This window comes from Homalodisca vitripennis, chromosome 8, assembly GCF_021130785.1.
Source record: "Homalodisca vitripennis isolate AUS2020 chromosome 8, UT_GWSS_2.1, whole genome shotgun sequence".
NCBI classification, from domain to species: domain Eukaryota; kingdom Metazoa; phylum Arthropoda; class Insecta; order Hemiptera; family Cicadellidae; genus Homalodisca; species Homalodisca vitripennis.
Window position 1 is genome coordinate 12,248,139 of NC_060214.1, and position 17,477 is coordinate 12,265,615.

A 17,477-nucleotide genomic window follows, 5' to 3' on the forward strand; every position below is an offset into this window, starting at 1 on the left:
AACGTAATATTACATCAAAAACCGTGAAGGCGTTTAATAATACAATATGTACCTCAATATTATGATAGCATCAGTTACAAGCCTATAGGCTACAAAATATGCCAGGTTGTCCAACATGATATGAGGTCTGGAATTTACTGATCCATCAGTGCTGCTAGAGGCCTCTCCAGGGCTACCCCACTCTTCAGTAGAAAAAGAAAAAACATCCCCTACGATAGTAACTAAATTCAAGCTCAGACCACGTAACTTAAGTGCTCATGATGGTTAAATTTAACTTTTTCTATTCTATTCTATTTGTAACTATCTAAATAAACTTATTATATTGCACAATAAAAAATAGTGGACGGGAGCAATTACAAGTTAATTTCATTCAATATTTTAACTATTATTTTAAGTTCTTTTCAGTTTCCGACATCTTTAACTGTCTCGAATACTATTAAGAACGTTCATCTCGTAATAGATTTCAATAGTAAAACAATAGAAGTTGTTATTGCATAGTAAAATAGTACACAAGGATACAGGATTATATTGTTTGCATCATTTGATACTTTTCATTTACCAACTTTACATTATTTCGTCTTTTTGACACGTCTGTGATCATATCATATATAATTAACACAGTCCATTTAAAAATATATTTCAATAATAAACAAAATTTTATTTTTATACAGTTTTGTACAGAATAACCGGGAGTAGGAAGAGAATAAACACAGGTTTATGTCTTTGTAATTAAGCCTAATATATAATAACATGAATATTACAATTTGAATACCTGTTATGAAGCTTTATTCAAAATTGGACAACTTTCAGAAAAAGAGTTTATTTATAGCACCTTCTCTCCCACAAAGGAATTTATTGTGGGGGGTAGGCCGACTGGCTGTAGTACAGTGCGTTCGGAAAATTGCTGTGCAAGAATTTTGACTACGCATTTAATGTATGAAGGAATGACTAAGTATTTTGAAGAAAAATTTAATTTAATACCCTAATTACATTGTTAAACCATACCTTAATACATAATTACATTGTTGATAAAATGTGTTTGAAATGGCCTCCTTTGGCATCAATACAGTAGTGCATTTGTTTTATTTTATTTGCAAACACCTTACCCAACTGAAGATCAGTGATTGATTCCTCGAATGTAAGCCGTTATCGCGGCTTTAAGTTCGTCAATCGTGTGTGGTATGTTTTGTTACACTGTTTGTTACAACTCACCCCATAAAAAAAAATTGGGGGAGTAAGATCAGGAGATATTGCAGGCCACAAATATTTGGAAATGATCTTGTTCAACAAACTCGTTGCGCATGAAAGCCATTGAGATGTTTAATGTATGTGCTGTTGCCCCGTCTTGTTGCAACCAACCATTATTCATTTCCACTTGTGTTAATTGATTATGAAGTTCTCTAAAATATCAGAAGAATAATGATCACTATTAACTGTGTTTGAAAAAAATTGGTCCCACAATGCGTGCTCTACTCACGGCAACCCAGACTCCAACTTTTGCTTAGTGTAAGGACTGCTTGTGTAAAGCGTGAGGGTTTAGTTGCCGACCAAAGTCGATTATTATGTGAATTTACATAATCTACCAAGTGAAACGACGCTTCATCTGTATAAAACGTTATGTCAAGGATGTTTTCGGAATTTTGGTCAATGAAACGTTGAAACCAATGACAATAATTTAGTCTCTTGTCATTATCTGAAGGTTTCAGCTCTTGAACATACCTTACTTTGTATGGGAATGGGTTAAGTTCTTATCTGACAGCTTGATGTGCGGCAGCAAGTCCGATATCATGCTGTTGTGCTAACTTACGCATTGATTTTGTTGGACTTTTTGCCATAGAATCAGAAATATCCAGCAGCTTTTGTTCGTCTAGCTTAGGGGCCTACCACTACGTTCAGCGCCTTCAACGGAACCAGTTGCCCAAAATTCTTCAATCAGTGTTCATACTGCATTACGCTGAGTAATAATTAAATCTGAAACATTTTGCAGAAAATTTAGGCTTTACTAAATCACTGCAATTGTCACCTTCACGAAATATGTATTCAATGAGGAAAATGCATTCCTCTACTGAAAGAATCATCGAGTCCAGCAACAAAAAATGTGCAATAGAACTTCAATAAATGAAACAGGTACAACCTCAACTCAACGACTGACAGGTCTTGCAGTATTCGGCAACAACAGAGCTACCAACCTAACGGTGAAAATATTCCGTCATGTCAAATGGTGCACAATGACTTTCCGAGAGCACAGTATAATAAACGTTTGTGAATATGAATCATCAATATTCATGATTATCTAAACTTACGAAACCAAAATCTCGAACTGAATTACGTTGTAAAAATGTCAAATTACTACTGTTTTTATATCTAAAACATTATAATTTAACGATGAATAAAAACTATCTAGGCTATATGAATTTATAAAATGTAAGAAACAAAACCATGTAATATTTACTTACATTTTACTATATTGACACAAATAACACAAGTACTGTACATAGCCAAATTGAACTTGTTGCAATTACTCAAATCTCATATAAATAATTTCAATTTGTTTAAATGAATTTTTAAACAATATTGTTATTCAACACATTAAAGTGCTGGCGATAATTATTGTAAATAAACCATAATTACACTGTTTTTTGTATTAGATATTAGGAATTTCTAACCGATAATTAATATGCTTATTCAATTGAGGTGGTGGGCACTTACTATACAGCTGTCCCTTCCCTCCCACAAAGGAATTTATTGGGGGGATAGGTCTACTTTATATGGCATTAACTATACTATAAACCAGCTTATGATGATATTTTAAACAATCACTTATAGGAATAGAAACCCACAGCTAGGGATCACCCACAATTTTAAAGAAATCTATAGTTTTTTGTGTTAATTTTACTCGTATTCAGCATAAAACTGTAGAACCCATCAATTTTAAAAAGGAAATACGTATATAAAACTTGTAGGCTTGGCCTGAAGTATTTTTATCTTTCCCTATTAGTCAAATTCCTTTTTATTCACACTAAATCATAATTTAAATTTGTGCTTCCAGTATTATATATCTAAATAATAAAGTAATAAAAGAATTTATCTACATATAAATGCTGTTCTCTGCTTCAACTAACCGAAACAACGTATCACCACCACAGTTCTATCATTAGTGAATTGTTTAAAAAATGAATTTGAAAAAGATCAGTCTCACCTCGAAAATCGAATGTGAATGATGGTGTATAAATAAATGGAAGTAATAATCGAATCTTCCTAAAATTCGACCTTCTCTTTTCAAACATCGATGTTTTTACATCGGGGTTTGAGTTGCGATATTTTTTAATAATTTGTTCAAAAACATTGAATTGTACTATCAGATAATTATTTCTTACTATTGACTTTACCATAACTACTAAAATTATAACCTATTACTTGTGCTGTGTACCCGTTTAACTAAACGAAATTCAGATCGAGAGCTCTTAATTTTTTTTCTTTTAAACTAAATAAATGTATTATTATTATTATTAGGGCATAAAGTACAAATTACAATGGTTATAAATTCTCTCAACCCTATTCTCCTTCTCAAACCTCCCCATATCAACTCTCAAGAACCACCCGACCTCCCCCCAACACTGTAGCTACTGGACTTGCCTACTCAGCACTCGGAATATTGTACAAAATTGACCCGTCATTTAAAGTGTCAATAACCACATCAGCTCCGTTCGAGAGACTCGTCTCCAATCATTGAACCACTGTTAAAAAATTAATTCATTTAGTTCAAAAGTTATAGTAATGATTATACTGAAAAATTATTGACAATCATTGAATTGTGTTTATTTGTCTCCTTTCAATCCAACACAATTAATGATTTTTCATATATTAGAATTAAAAGCAATATAATTAAATGTAACCTTAATTTATGTCCACACATTTATTTTCATAATTTAATTGTGATTCTGTATTCGTTTGATGGTGTATTTTGTTATATTTGTAAAATAAGGATATATATGCATACATATAGTTATATTCTACTCAATTTTGAAACATCGGTATTTTTGGAGAATCGATAAATTTGGTGTGATGTGTCGATTTCATGTTTTATAATATATCGATATTTCGAGAAATTGCTACCACTGTGCGGAAGCTAATAAACTCAAGTTCACTGTCAATGTCAACAGCTGTTTGAATGATAATTGATAAAACAAACCAACGCAAACGCCTCCCTGTCTCTACTCAATCGTAAATAACATAAAATAGAAGTCTAAAGTCTGACTTTACTTGACGTTATAAAATAAAAGTGCATGCATAACGTAGTAAGAATATTAGGCCCATGGGGACTATGGCCTATTTGGGTACATTAACTTTTAATATTTACAAACAAATATATTTCGGCCCACATATGAAATAAACGTCCAGATGGGCCGAATAACATGTTATAAGTTGGGTACACACTTGTTATAATTACTGAACTATATTTAGGTCAGCTAAAGCAGATTTGAAGTTTTATTTTACAATAGTAGGAATACTTGATTATTAATTATTCTTATAGTGAAGGATATTATTGAGTAACAATTAAACGTGTAGTTAACCCTCCACTCTTGCTGACCGACGCGACGGCACAAGCCAGGATAAACAAACAGCTGTTGCTTCTCAAACGTAAGTTATGACAAATTTGTTGCTCTTGAGTTGTAGCGGTGCTCCATTATGCGTTGACGGATTTAGTTGTGAAAAGTATTGTTGGAATTTTGATAAAAATAGTTGGTATCTTGTAAATTTTGTATAACTTTACTGGATATTTTGTTATTTGACTTAAAAAACAGACGCCATTTCGTTAATATTAAAGCAAATCACAATTTTTTTGTTGAGTTTTCCTCTTATTTTTCATAACCTATTTGCGAAGTTGGTAACTCTAGCTGTACTAGTTCTAGAAATAATAATCTTTTTTACTATAAAATGACGGCTAGTGGGTAAGCAACACATTCTCAGCCTATGTTTATTGAACATTTTCTGTTTGGAAACATGAGTACTATCAGCCACAAAAGTTTGTGACACTCTTTTGTGAACACCCTGTATATGCCCGATTAATTGAAAGTTATAATTTGACAGACAGTTTTGTAAAATTTAAGTCACGTAATACACAATACAGCTATTTCTACAATGTTATTATCTACTATCATGCTTTATTGAAGAGCTGTAAACCTTGAAGGATTATGGTTATGATTATTTATAGAGGTACACGTCTTGACCTGAAGCTACACTCAAAATTCACATTGATTCAACTCTTCCCACCATAGCTACATTATGTTAAGAGTTGTATTAGTTGTATCAGGAAATTAGAATTTGTGTCCTTCAAGAACAGGAGTAATATAGCATTCAATTCTGCTAACCATCAATATGGTAGACTGACACTAGTGGAACTTTGAGTTTAAACTTACTCAATAATTAGTTTTATTAGAGCATGAGCTCTTTGATATTGGGAATAACTGTATTACTAGACAAATAACACAATTATCAAATACCTTTAAATTTATTTTTCATGACCTTGCAACATCAAAGATGCCGTCATCAGGAGTAAATTCAAGAACCGTTTAAACTTCGAAGAATTTTATTTATTGTGACCAAAGAATAGTTAATTATAGAATTTTAACAGACATAAAAAAGTTATACAGCAAAAAAAGTTATTAATTGAAATTATACACAATTTAATTTATCATTTATTAAAATCAAACTGGAATTTGGTAATATGTTGATAATTTATTGAGTCATAAGTTTCTTATAATGTCAAATTAAATAGTCCATTACTTGAAACACTGCCCAAATTCTTTTATTACAACAATTAATCAATGATACATAGCTTTCAACCCAGGACTATCATATTTATTAATTAATTAATATTAATTATTTAGTTGAACTTCAACAACAGCCACAGGCAAGTGTCAACTAGACCTCCTAAACCAAGGAGGGGGCCACCTGAGTTTAAGTATATCATTATCATTGCTTTAACAGGCAATTTTGAATTTCGTTACAACACAAAATTAAATGTTTGGAAAGAAATTGACTCATAATAAAAAATTAGTTCATAAAGTTAGGTTAATTTTATTTTTATGGTTACATTACAAGAGTAATTAGGGTTGCTCATAGAAATGTCCTTTTTCAAAATCTTAAATCTTAATTCTCTTGGCCCCCCTGGATCTGTCACGGTTCTAAATAACTTCAGAATGATTTAACATTATATGTTTATCCACAACATTAAACACTGATTTTCTACAAAATCAAAATACAAATATATCATGCATTAAATTAGCACTAAGTTTGAAGTAAGTGTGGGAGCTATTAGTTGATCAGATTCCCCAGTTGTTACTAATTGTAAAACAAGGCTGGAACATTGGTTTTCATTATAAATCAGTCCATAAATTCTGTTTCCTAAGCTTCCATTTTTAAAATTATAGTTTTCTATTGAGTTTTATGCTAAAAAATGTTTGAGTCATGCTCAACAGAATAGAAGTAATATCGAGCTAACAAACGTACTTTATTATTAAAATCCAATGTAGAAAGATTTTATTATATTTTATAATTTATTTTATTGTGATAGCCGACTAAGCCTAATTAGCCTCTCACTTTTATAGTATTTACAAGAGATATATGAAACAGTATGTGGAGATAAAGTAAAAAATAACAAAAACTTGTAATAATCAAAGTTGCGTTTTATTTTGTATGTGAAAATTATATCAAATCTGGGAATAAGTGTAGTTTCTTATTTTCTTGGCTTTTGGTTTTAGTTTCCAGAAAATAATAGAAACAATAAAATGGGAGCGTCAAAGGATCCAACAGATAAATTGAAAGTTATCGCACAGACAGATGGGTAGGCTGCACTTTAGACTTTTAAAAAGAAATAGAGTTCTTCTTTGGACCAAGAAAACCTATGTACCACGTTTCAAGTCCCTAGGATTTTTCTATCAATAGTTTTTACTCTGATGGGTAGATAAACAACAACACCGAACTTTCAGATCCTTAATAATTTAAGTATGACACAACCAGTTCTGGGTTACTCTATTATGGGCCCACTGTATGTGCTTGCTTCACATTGAATTTATTTTTGCCATTATATTGGAAGTGGCAGAGCAAGCACTTTTGTGTACAGGGAAAGTAAAATTAACATTCTAAGTTAATTTTTAATACATATTAATACTATTCTATATTGAAAATGAGATTAATCAAATATAAAACTTTCTTTCCTTGACATTTTTTAATCAGAGCAAATCAGATTGATTATTTAAAAAACAAATGATTCCATACAGCACAAAACCTATCCAGTGTTATACACTGTATGTCTACCATGGATATCCACGATATACAATGGATGTACAGTGGTATCCACAGGATATACAAATGTCCTGATTCTGAATTTCCCGTGTATATCCACCATGTATATCCTCTATCTCTACTGTGGATATTCTATGTACATTTGCTAAATTCACCATATACATTGTATGTATTCATATGTATGGTGTTGTAATACCATAACAACATATGAATAATTCAGCAACATCAGTTGTAAATGCTTAAGTTCTTCTCAATCAATCAATAATTCTTTATTCATTAGTTGTACAATGAGGTACATGAAATTACTAAACATATTCAAGTTCCTCTATTGAATACAAAACTAAATCAGTCAATTAGTTTTTTAGTTTTATTTTAAATTTGGTAATATTATTTTCCATCTTTATGCTTTAAGGAATATTTTTGAGAAATATTTTACCGATATACTTAGTTTTTTGTGTATATTTCAAGTCTATGATGATCACTGATGATTTCTTCATTCTTATGGCGTGTGTTATATTTGTGCAAATCTTCTAAATTAATTTGTTGGCCATTGTTGTTTTTAAAATATAGAATGGTTTCATATATATAAAGTCCAAAAAACTGTTATTATTTTTAATTCCTTAAAGCAATTTCTACCAGATTCTGAGAATTTAAGCTTAAGTATACTTGTAATGGATTGTTTTTGCACCTTTAAAATGTCAGTTAGGTTTTTCTTAGTTGTGGCACCAAATATGGCTATGCCATAAGCAATAAGTGAATGTATATGAGCATAATAAATCTGTTTTAGCACTTCAGTAGTACATAATCAAGATATTTTCCTAATTGCATATAAGCCAGAACTAATTTTACCAAGCACAAATTTAATGTGCTCATCCCAGCTCAAGTGACAATCAATGATCAATCCGAGAAATTTAATTTTTGATGCATTTTCAAGCTCTGAATCGTCTATAAGAATATCAAAGTCATAATTTAAATTAAGTTTTTTACTGTTAAAAAATTGTTGCAGATTAGCCAATTCGATTGCTGAGATGAATTCAACTTCTTCTTTAGAAATTCCAGAAAACCTTTAGATTTGTATTATCTGCAAATAAACACAACATACTGTTTGCAGTATAAGATAGTTTGCTTTCATTATTTCTCAAATAACATCAGCTCTAAATAAAACAACAATTTCATAAGTTAAATTTTAATATTTAAATTTCTATCCAAAGGAAATAAAACAAGAATTAAGACAGGAGTACTGATTTAAAAATAGAATATTTCCTCATTTTAAGAACCAGTAGATAAAGGATTTCAGTTATTACTCAAGACAACTTGTATAGTCAATCTTACTCACCTTTATGTTATGACAATATCCAAGAAACTTGTAATAGATATGCCCCAAGGTGTCAAGTCAAGTAAGTGAACTGTAGCAGTTCACAATCAGCTGTCTAATTGACCTTCAGTGCCTTTTATACACTACTTCACTCCCCCTCCCCCCGCCTTTCTTATAGCTGTGAAGATATATCTGCCGAGTCATGTTTATTGACAAGTCGCTTCCTCATTTATTTTCCTTTTGAACAATCTTTGAAGGTGGTGCAATTGGTAGTAATAACGGTTTTAATATTTTTAAAGAAATGTTTGGCCATAATTGTAAGCGGTTTGTAATATTATTCTCTACTAATAAACAATTTTCTTTTACTTAAGTTTAATTGCAACACTATTACTGAATTAATCTTCAGATAATTTGAATACAATTTATTTCTGGCCTTTTTACAAAATGAACAACTTGTAAATACAGTGGAGTCCCGCTAATCCGAACACGTGTAATCCGAACGTCGGTTAATCCGAACAGGTCCAGGAGGAATTAATTATTTATAACGATAATGAACAGTTATAGGAACTAATTACATAAAAAATGAAAATGGGTGCATCATTTCGTACATAAATAAAGAAAACTTTAATTAAATAGACATACAGTATTTTATTAAGACAAATTGTGTACGGTACAGTACATAAATAATGAAGTTAAATACAGTACCAAATTGAAAATTATAGGTTAAGTTTGCGTTAAATTACTGTATTAAGAAGTGAAATCAAACAAAAATTGGACGTACAGTACTGATATTATTATTGAGTACAATATTAATTGTTAAAAGACATAAATTCAGTTATTGTCTTCTGTCGCATTGAAGAGTCTATTGGATGACGCGTAGTTTCGTGCAACTATTGAACGCGTGGATCCGTACAATATCCAGTACGCTCACATTGCTTAACAATAGAACTCTCACACTAAATACGGTAAAGGTGCTTAGTATTCGCAAACACGTTTATTTGTCAAGAAATGCAATGCAACAGTCAGAAAAACGTGTTTTAATAAACAATGTTGATAATTCTATAACAAAATAACCCATCTCAAGTTTAAAACCGTATTTTTTTGTAATTCTGGCTAATCCGAACAATCACATAATCCGAATAGGGCTCAGTCGGGTCCCAATTAGGTCGGATTAACGGGACTCTACTGTACGGTTTAATAAAAAGCAATAATAAGAAAAGCCACAATAATTATAATGTGTATAATATTTTAACAGTATATAAAAATGTTGCTTACTGAATTAATGCTTACAAAAAATTCATCTCACCGTTATTAAGACGACAAAAAATACTATTTAATTTGACAACATTCAAAACTAGTGTTTAATTGGAGAACTTCTTTGACAAAGCAGTCTTTGAATAATTTTAGTTAGACTAATCATTATTTAAATCATTAATTAATTGATATATCACATTTTAATAATCTATTAATATTTAGCTAAACTATATATTGAATTCTAAGCTGTTTACCTTGATTTGAAGAAAATAAGAATCTGCAGAGAATTGCTAATCACATAATTTTAAGCAAAAGATAGTACAATTATGAACTAATTTGAACAAACTAATATGAATGATAACCAACCAGGGAAAACTTGGATATTGTTCTCAAACTCCAAAAAATGAGTATTAGAATAATGAAAAAATTAAAAACGAATTATAGTGTTAAAGACTTCTTAAAGAGCTCGAGATTTTTACAGTATATGGATTATACATATATAAAAGTATAAAATATGTAAAAAAATAACAAGCCTTCAATGTTAAAAGTACAGTACAAGATGTTGTATCATACTGGACATATATAGACTGTAGTTTTATGAGGAAAACACTAAAAAAGTTTTAACTAAAATACCGCTAACAATAACTGCAGAGAAAAATAGTACAATATTTAAGAAAAAAATTGAAGTCATACTTAATTTCTTTCTTTACATACATTTGGCAAGTTTTATAATTCTAGGTTGAGCTGAGATTTTTAAATAACTGCAACAAATCAATTTGTGTTTATGTATTTATTTCGATTGTTTTGTGTATTTATTTCAATTAATGTTGCTAATGTATTGTTTATTACTGAAATATATAATTACTATTGTTATCGTTCCATAGTTTTAAACATGTTTCTTTTTAATTATTTATATAATATCGTTTAATTTTATCTTTATTATGGCTAAAGCTGCTATTATTGGGGAATTTGTGATTAGATTGACTATAATATTAGGGTATTCTGTCACATTATATCCTCTTAGTTTACAAGTTAAGTAATTTTTGTAAGACTATTCAATGTACACAAAATGTATATTCAATGAATGAAGAGATTTTCAATTCAATCCAATACTTAGTTTTGAATTACTACTAATTGAGCTTACATAATTTGAAGATGATTGATATCCTAAATTTTGCACTCCTAAATCACATCAAACCGTTTCGGTTGGGTTATCATGCCCAAGTAAGCGCACCCACAACACTTACAAGTAATCCTAGTAGATTCTATAACTTTCCATCATCCAGCATCCTGTGGTAGACTCTTTGGTTGTATCTATACCACTACAACCAATCTACAGTTATTGGTCATAGACAAAACTCATCAATTTGGCTGGTTGATAATAAGATTGCCTTGAAGTAGAAAAGGTTGGTAAATTCCAATAATTTTACAATGCTTTGTAAGGACCATTCAATTGAGGTTAATTTAAGTGAGAAGAAAAGTATGCAAAACTTGAGAGTTCAAAGTCAAAGATGTTTAATTACTATGGGAAGTCCATGATGAAAATAATAGGTTCCTTGAGAGTGTTCTAGGAAGGACTAAAGTTAGATGTCTTTCCACAATTAGTGAGAATGGAAAGTTAGGACAAGATTAGAGGAATACCTTACATAGGACTTTAAAATGCTGTTTTCAAAACGTTTTTTTTTTTTATTATTACAGGTGGTACGGATTAAAGCAGGATTTTGGGACACTTGTTATGAACCCTAAGGAAAAACAGTACAAGATACGGATATTATTTTGTTCAGTATGTACATTAAAGATACTCGATCCCTCCAATTATCATATAATTAAAAATTAATTATTTCCATAATATATTTTTGTAATAGCTATAACTCACATATATTCTGTAAAAATTTCACATTTTTATCTTCTGCTGTTTTACTTGGGTCTCATTACAAAATTGCATACATTTCCAAATTTATTATCTGTAATTTCTAGTGGAGTGATAAAAAATTCCATCTTTTCTATCTTTAGGGTTAGTATGTTAAGGGCTATGAATTTAAAAGTAAAAAAATTTCCCACCCAAAATAATTGTATCATCTTACTCAGATTAATTATTTCCAACAAAGCACGCAATATTACATTTTAAAATAAAATATTACCCGTGAGTGATTCATTTTATAATATGCATGTTTTAAGATATCATATGTTTAATTACAATAAATTACATTAGTTTCTAGGAGTTAATAGTTTTAATTTTGAAATATGTTACAAAAAGTATATATAAAATACAAACAGTACTGTTTTTTTTATTTGCTTAAATTATAAATATATATTATTTTTATACATATTTTCCCAATATTGAAATACATTTTTTCATCGGATTGAGAGCTTTAATTATTTCATCATAGTAAAACCTCCTTGGAAATTCTCTTACCCAATTTACTGTATCAACTCATCCAAAAATTATAATATACTTGTTCTCCAAAAAAGGACATACGAATAATTACAAATTTATGTAGTTTAGAACATTGTGATACACTTTTTAACATTTTAAAAGTTCAAACTGTCATAAATCAGTATGTTTTTGATTTCATGAAATATAATGTTCAAAACTCTGAAATATTAAAACCCCACAGCATGATCACTCATCCAACACAAAAGCATGAGTTTGGAATTAATAAATCTTAACAGGACTGACCAAGGAAGGAGGACAACTCCTTAGTCAAGAACGTCCTTGTAAACAATCCGGAGGGCAGAAGACCACCAGGAAGGCCCAAGTTGAGATGGCGAGACCAGATCAGAAGAGACATAAGAAAACTGGGAAGAAGGGAAGAAGAGGCAATGGATAGAGAGATCTGGAGGCAGTGTGTTGGCGAGGCAAAGTACCACCTTGGGTACCAGGGAGCCACGGCAGTAAGTAACAGACTGACCAAAACATAAAATAGTCACTCCATAATTTCTTTAGAAATATATTATAATCTCTAATCATGTTAAAAAATATGACCATATGGTAAAGACAACCATTTTTATTTACTGGAATAATTATTCTGCACAAAACCTATTAACTCTAAATCTTATTGACCAAAATTCTGAGATCATAAAATTCTACCCAATGAATATCAGTTTTATTGAAATCTATTACTTTGGAACCTGAATTTTTACTTGCCAGAATTAATTCTATTTAAAGTTGTTAGGTAGTCTTTTTAAAACAGAAATCATGGCAATAAGAAAGATTTTGATTTGAATCGAGCACAAATTCAAACTGGCCTCCAAGCGTTTCTTTGAGCAGTGTTTGAGAAATAGTATCAAAATAATATTTTTACTGAAATCTCAAAAACGAGCAAAACTGTGCTAGGAATTTTAGCAGATGCATTGAAGGAAATCAGGAGATATAGGAGACAGAAAGTTATTTACTACTACAACAGGCAGCAGCGTATCTAGAACTTGGCTTTGCAGAGGGGGGATGGATATTAATATGATTGAAGAGTACACAGCACGGAAGGTGTGAAATAAATTTTAAAATTTAACTACGTATTTCAAACAAGCTGAATGGCTGTTATATAAATGTTTTATTTTAAGAGATCTTCCCAACTCATAGTTATATAAATTTATTATCTATAACTATAAAGTATTTGACACATTTTGTTAAATATTAATAATTACAAAAGTTTACAGTCAATTTTTAACTTATAGAAATTTGTTATCTATAACTATAAACTGATTGTCTGTTTGTATATTGTAGGGTAGGGACATTGTAAATAATATTTGGCTTATTTCAGCACTTAATACCTCAAAGCACGTCTCAGGCTACATGGCGTCAAAGCTCATCAAATATGGAACTTATAAACACAAACTAATATCATAAACAGTGGAATAAAACCTTGAATACTAATAGACTGTAAAGTATGTGTCTGAGAATTACTACAAAATTTCACATAAAAATTCCAACTTAAGTTTGTATAAATAACAAAAACGTGACTCGTTACCATACAGTATTGATGGCATTTTTGAAAGGACAGAGTCAATGGTACCTTCCAGCAGCTCCAACGTTAAAAAAAGAATTAACTTTAGGAAAGCTGTAACAATCAAATAAACTTTAGCCAATAAAATTTGTACAGACAATATGACATTGAGTTCCAGAACCAAACATAAGGCAGAAGCATCTTTCCTTTATCCTTCCCCTTTCGAGCTTTGTTGTCCTTGTTTCAGATAAGGGGTCATAATAACCCCCAGGATGTCCTAAGATTGATTTTCTCCCCAATCTTCCATCTTCCCTGGTGTGTGTGTGACAAGTGTTGTGTAGTGGTCTTGCTTAGTTCTGTGCATTGGCATCGTTTGGGTTCATTATTACCAGTCTGGACTTTATGAAGTTGCTGTACCAATAGTTAGTTTATGCCACACATTTTAGTTTTAAGTTTGTATTATGCCTTATGTCCTAAGGCACTTTGACACTTGAGGAAGGGGGTGGATTTCAATCCTTGAAACAGTGTCCTATTTGTGTAACATAGAAACAATAGTGTCACAAAATCAATGTCCAAAATCATATACCCTTTTTAAATTTAGTAATTACATCGAAGAAATTTTACAAATCAAACCCAATTCCCAATTACTAAGCTGAATTACCAGATTAGACCATGTGATTAACACAGTTAATTTTGAGTTCTTTAACATAATGCCTTATTTACCTAGAATAATAGCAGGCTTAAGCTCAAGACAGAGCTGTAGAGATGTCTGCAAAAATCTGAACATTCTGACGGTTACTTCAATCTACATCTTGAATACGGTACTGTAATGAGTGACAGAAGATGTCCCTAAACAGTGTTGTGCATGAGTATAATACCAGACATGCAGGTCACGGAACAGCCATGTATGAAATAAAACCATTGTATGAGTAAAGATGCTTATCAAGCTGGTGGACCACTTGAAAGCTGGTGACCCTTTGCTGATGAAGAAGATGTTGCGGAGATTTCAGTTTGCGAATTTCTCACCTAAGTGAATTCTTCTCCTGGAGAGACCATACTGAACAATGAAGGTCTTATTTCTAATTCATTACGTATTTTTGATATCAATGTAACAAATTTGACAACATAACATTTTTTATGAAATTGTAAGAAAAAATATTGTCTATTCTCTACAAAGACATGTACCAATTCAGTTTTTAAAATTCAAATTTTATGCTCATGTAGAATCACATATTGCATATGGTATTTATGTTTACAGATGCACCCCTACCGCAACATTACAAAACGTAACAAAACTGTAACAACCTTCTAATTTTTACAAAGAAAAGTAGTAATAAACTTAAATTTGAAGACTGATGAGTCAGTTAAGAATGAATGAATTTCTCTTCAAGTATTAACTGTGCACCAATTGGTAGCAGTGGCAAATATACCTTCTTCCGCTGTCTGCGTTGGGAAAGGCCCCGCCTGGAGGCCACAAGAAAACTCGAGGTTTTTTCGGTGGATACAGTCTGCGAAAAGATGATGGAGGATGAGGGGAACACTGAGATTGTTTGTCACAGTTCGTCCGGGGCATCCTCCTGGAAAAGAAACCCGATCTGGACCGTGAAGTGGCCCAGATCCCTTGACCGAGCGGCTGGATAAGGAGCGAGCCCCACGGGCTTAAGCCAAATTTAGGCCTAGCCTGAAGTAATGTGATAAAACAATCCCAGGTTAGAATCCTAAAGAGTAGAGGAGGCTTTTTAGTGGGTAAACCCGTTTTTAGGGGAGTCCCACACTACAGGCTGGCCACCTGCGTGCGTAATTTCATTATTCCAGCCTTTCCTTTAAAAAAAAAATAAATAAATAAAAGTGGCTTAAAATTTAATAAAATGCATAAGAATTAGAGTTTTTTTGTTACTTTTCAGAAAGATTTTCACAAAAATCCCAATTTGGGGGGGGGGGGGAGGAATGCAAATTTGTCCAGACTTAGGGGCTCAAGAAAGTGAAATCTACCTCTGACGGCAGGCAGGTAAGTCATCCACATGAGACCAATCTGAATGGAGGAGATGGGAGTTACCCTACAAATCAAATTTAGAGAGCCACATAACCTAAACACAGGATTGTTTTAAGAAAAAAAAAATGTATTACTTATTACAATAATCTCATATATATTACACACATGTATTACTGTCTTTAAGAGATAAATTTCTTTCTTTCTTTTTCCTTGTATAACTCGGGCAATGATAATATGAGAGTTTTTTCCTTTAAAAAATCCTCGTTTAACTTTATTACTGCCACAGACATATGCAACTTGCCTCAAAGCACTGAGTCAGCTGATTGCCTTAAGGTTGCTAACCCCACAACTCACGCCACAAAAAAAGAAAATGCTGTGGCAAAATTAATTTGATGAAATCTGTAAACGATCGTAATAATTATTATCAAATACTGGGATCTTAATTAAAAATCAGAAACTACATTTAACAAAATATTAATTGTTTTATTTTTATTAACAAAACTGTAGTTGAACACACACTTTATAATAATTCTGACATTGGCATTAGTACGTGTAACACTGTAACGTTATCTAAAAAATACAATGACGTCAGTCTTTTATAAAACAATGTGTTGTGTTAATAACAAATTGGTTTTATACAGCTAACATTTTTTCCTCACTATTTTATGCATCTGAAAAAAAAAAATACATAGAAAGGACAAAACTAGTTAAATATATGAACGATAACGATTATAAATGCACTTTTCATCAACTTCACTAATTCATAAACATTATATAATATATGTAATAACTTAAGCCGTACAATAACAAAATAACAGCAATGTACGCATTTGTATAATACAACAAAACTAAACACTGATATCATACAAGCACCAATAAGGAAGACTTAGGTGCAGTTTCAAAATATTTTTTGATTGATTTAAATGAGCCCTTAACCCTCAAGTGTTGATTTATATTTTCCAAGTGCTGATCAATTTTTACTACCCTGTGCGAACTTGCCGATTTGATTTGATATACTATTTATTTTTCAATTAGGACCTTACTATTATACATCTTTTTAGGAAATTTAGGATGATAATATAAAAATAAATTAAATCAATTACCTTTATTTAAAATCTGTGTATTGACCATTTTTAGTAAAAATTTCAAATTTTCGTTTTTTATTGTTTACTTAGCACTTGTATAGGATCACATATTAATAAGACAAAATAAAAATCCATTATATACTAAATGTTTCCTATTTATTTAATGACAACAGATGCTCAATTGACGTAAATACACCTGACGATATACAATATATATATATATATATATATATATATATATATATATATATATATATATATATTGATTGTGTCATATTAATAGAGAATCAATTTCTGAGCAATACTACATAAAATATATCTTGATATGACAAGAATTAACAAAATGACAATTAGTTGATGTTTGAACCATCCCAATCGGACAATTAATTGGAGGGTTAATCTTTTAATTTTAAAATAAAACATGAAGAATCATCCTTAAGCATTAAAAAAAAAATTAAACCTTATAACTAAGCCCAGATACTTTAATTTGTAAGAACTAAAATGAACGTACTTGAACGTAACAATCAAGTTAGCACATGCCCTTTAGATTCCATGTACGCATTTTAGGTTAGACACTT

General features: G+C 30.9%; 1 protein-coding gene across 1 annotated transcript in view; it reads right to left on the reverse strand.

Moving 5' to 3' along the window:
• Positions 1-3,113, reverse strand: part of LOC124368019 (xanthine dehydrogenase-like) — a 72,912-nt gene extending 69,799 nt beyond the window's left edge. Inside the window, 1 exon segment of the mRNA XM_046825291.1 lies at positions 3,093-3,113. Within this exon segment, the coding sequence (XP_046681247.1) occupies positions 3,093-3,094 (2 nt within the window). The 5' untranslated portion in view covers positions 3,095-3,113.
• Between the last annotated feature and the right edge of the window lie 14,364 nt (positions 3,114-17,477).